The 3,042-nt window shown below is 45.1% G+C and overlaps 1 protein-coding gene across 1 annotated transcript in view; it reads left to right on the top strand.

Moving 5' to 3' along the window:
- FANCM (FA complementation group M) overlaps positions 1-3,042 on the top strand; it is an 82,899-nt gene that overhangs the window by 26,055 nt on the left and 53,802 nt on the right. Inside the window, exon 5 of the mRNA XM_035900443.1 lies at positions 2,233-2,364. Within this exon, the coding sequence (XP_035756336.1) occupies positions 2,233-2,364 (132 nt within the window). The remainder of the gene's footprint in view (positions 1-2,232; positions 2,365-3,042) is intronic.

Here is a 3,042-nt window from a genome sequence, read left to right as displayed (position 1 = left end):
CTTTGCTTGGCCCGGGGAGCCGTGTGAGGCCGTGACCCAGGCTCCCTGTGGGTAAAGGTAAACCTGAGGATGGGGCTCGGGGGTGCCTGGGGCTCTTTGGCCGCAGATGGGCGTTCAGTCTGCGCAGCTGGTCTGGCATCAGCTCCCCCCCAGACACGAGACACGGAGCGGTCAGTGCTCCTCAGCAGCCTCCTGCCTTCAGGGCTGCTCCCGGTGGCCTCCCAGCTGCTCCCGCGGGCATCGCCCCTGCCCCTCCAGCCGGGAGCAGATGAGCCGAGCTGGGTTCGTCAGACCAAAAGCAGCAAGTTCCCCGAGACGTGGTATCCCAGTCTGAAGCCCAGAGTAGGGAAGAGGAGCAACCTAAGATGCACCAGAGCATTCAGAATTTAGGCTTTGTTCCTATTATTTCTCAGCAGCCTTTATCTGCTATAATCTGCTTAGCCTGCTGACTCTAGCTAGCCGTTTCTGAAGGACCTGCGGGCATGGAGCGGGCAGTATGGAAATTCCCCAGCACATTGTTTCCTCAGTTTGACTGGTGTTTTCACAAGTGTCCATTCACCCTTCCAAAGTTCTCTTTGCATTTTTGATTCTTTGGGGGATTAATGCTGCTGTAGTTGACGATGGCAATTATTCCCACCCCTTTTCTTGGGATTTGCCACTTAGTGTCACGTAGGCACTGTACACGGAGTAAGAAGCTAAAGGAGTACCAAACTCTAAAAATAATCAAAGCAAGCAGAGAGAAGTTAAACTAAGCTGCCACTGCATTGACAGGGTATCAGAAGAGTGTGGTTGTTGATATTTGTGCATCCAAAAGGGCTCTAGAAACCCAGCATACACTAAATGTGTGAAGATGACAGATGGAGAGTTGTTACTTAGGGTATAAACGCGCACTGCGCTTTTACAGTTGACTTTCTTTTCCTGTTCGGGCATTTTGACTTTGCAAGCTGAAGACATACTTAGATCAGTATCATTTGAGGCCTGAAAGTTAGACCTGGTTTTATTGGTGCAGCTAGACTTGATTCAGTGGGCTGAAAGAACAGCAGTAAAGGGATTAGGCTTCTGTTATGCTATAGCCTTTTTGGCGCAGGGCAGCTGAACGGGTGTTAAAACGCCCAGAAAACTTGGGAAACACTCTATGCATGTAGGCAGCTATCAGGAGCGATCTGCTGTCAAACTAAGTGAAGGCTGCCTTTGGAGAAGCTTGTTATTGTGCACTAAGATGTTTTTGGTGCTACTAGCCAAGTGGGCCAACAGATTTTAAGTAATTTTTGTAGAACAAATCTGATTACTGCAATTATTACGGAGTTAGTGCTCATGCAAAACTAAGGCTATGAAAAAAATCCTGACCACCTAAGGCTGAGAAACAAAGAGGGAAAACAGGATTAAGATGAATTAGTGCAGGTCAGTTCCCTTGTTTCACTGATGTGGAAAGCAGGTACATGTGATGTATTAAAAACAAATTGTCTTCTGGCATGGCTTCGAAGGAAATGGGGCATGCTGCTCTGCTGGGCCCATCTACCGGGAGCTCATTCCTCTGCTTTCGCAGGGGGGTTGGACTAGATGATCTCCCGAGGTCCCTTCCAACCCTTGGGATTCTGGGATTCTCTCTGCTCACGTCTCCCGACTCCCGTCCCTTCCACACACAACTTCCTCACCTCTTGGCTAGTCCTCCGCCTGCAGGAATTTAGAATTCTCAAAGATGACTGCAAGTTTTCCCGAGACTGAGATGCCATTGGAGTCGGGGTTACCAGTAGGAGAGGGAGGTGCAGCACGAGTCCAGTAGCTGGCTACCTGGCCCGCTTCCTTTCCTCTCTGGTCGGTCAGCACTTGTGTGAGTGCAAAAGCACAGTGTGTGTTTCCATGTCTCAGGTATTTGATGGATACAGGGTTCTTCTGAGGACGGGAGGGTATTTGTCTATAGGATGGAGGGCACAAATCCTTAGGGGGAACCAAGGTGTAAAAATTATGATGGTCTTAGAAAAAATTTTGAAAATTAGCTTAGAAACATCCTGAATGTGGAGAGCTTTACAGCGAGGCAGAGCACCAGGTTGTCATCTAGTAACAAATTACTCAGAAATCGGTACAGTCTGTTTTGAAAAATTCTGTGTTTGGAATAAAATAAATGAGCTGCTTGTGTTCCACTGTGTAAGGTCTGTAAAAAATGAAATTACTTTAAAGGGCTAAATATGCATACCTTCACATCTCTTGTATGCTTCTGTGTTTTGTTTGCAGGTGCTAGAAACATTTGCTGGACGCCTGATTAAAATAGGAGTTTTAGCAAGACGGGACATTCCCAGCCTTACAAAGTACCAGATAATTCTAGCAAGAGATCAACATAGAAAAAACCCATCGTCACAAAATGCGGTAAATGCCTCTATTTCATGTTATTGAAGTGGTGAATAAATAGTGATACTCCGTAGTGTACAAAGTTTCCTGATACATTTAAAGTTAGATTTCCCTTGTAACATTCTATATTTAGTCTTGGAATAAAATATGCCTACGTGTTCCACGTTTCTTGATGCTCATATAGTAAAGTTAAGGAAAAGATGAAAAATCTAGTTTCCAAACTGACATTGTTTTGAGAACCTAGATTGTAATTACTGACTGCCAAGTTTACATTTTCCCCTCAAAACTACATTACTGCCCCTGTTTTTCTGTAAATTGTCATGGAGTATTCAAATTTTGCAAACTTAAAAAAGAACATTACCTAAAACCCCCAAAAGGCTGTGTACCTTAAAAAGAACATTGGGAAATACACTTCACAGTAGGCAAGACAACTTTCCTGACTTAAATTTTGTAGCCTGGGTTGATGTGCCGGAAACTCTTGTTTTGCCAAATAGATGGATGATTCAGCTGTCACATTTTGAGCGTTGCTGCATCGGGAAGTAATGAGCTAATCTGGGAGGATAACGCAGGTGTTCTGGAGATCGTTTTGAAGGTGGAAAAAGGTTGCCTTCATTGATCATTAAGAATCGCGTAACCTGTTTCCTGGAGGTTTTGATAGACCACTCGCTGTGCATTAGTTTGTGCTTTGGCTCTATT

Source organism: Egretta garzetta, unplaced genomic scaffold (assembly GCF_000687185.1).
Source record: "Egretta garzetta isolate BGI_Z169 unplaced genomic scaffold, ASM68718v1 scaffold28, whole genome shotgun sequence".
Taxonomy (NCBI): domain Eukaryota; kingdom Metazoa; phylum Chordata; class Aves; order Pelecaniformes; family Ardeidae; genus Egretta; species Egretta garzetta.
This window is presented reverse-complemented; position numbering and strand designations above follow the sequence as displayed.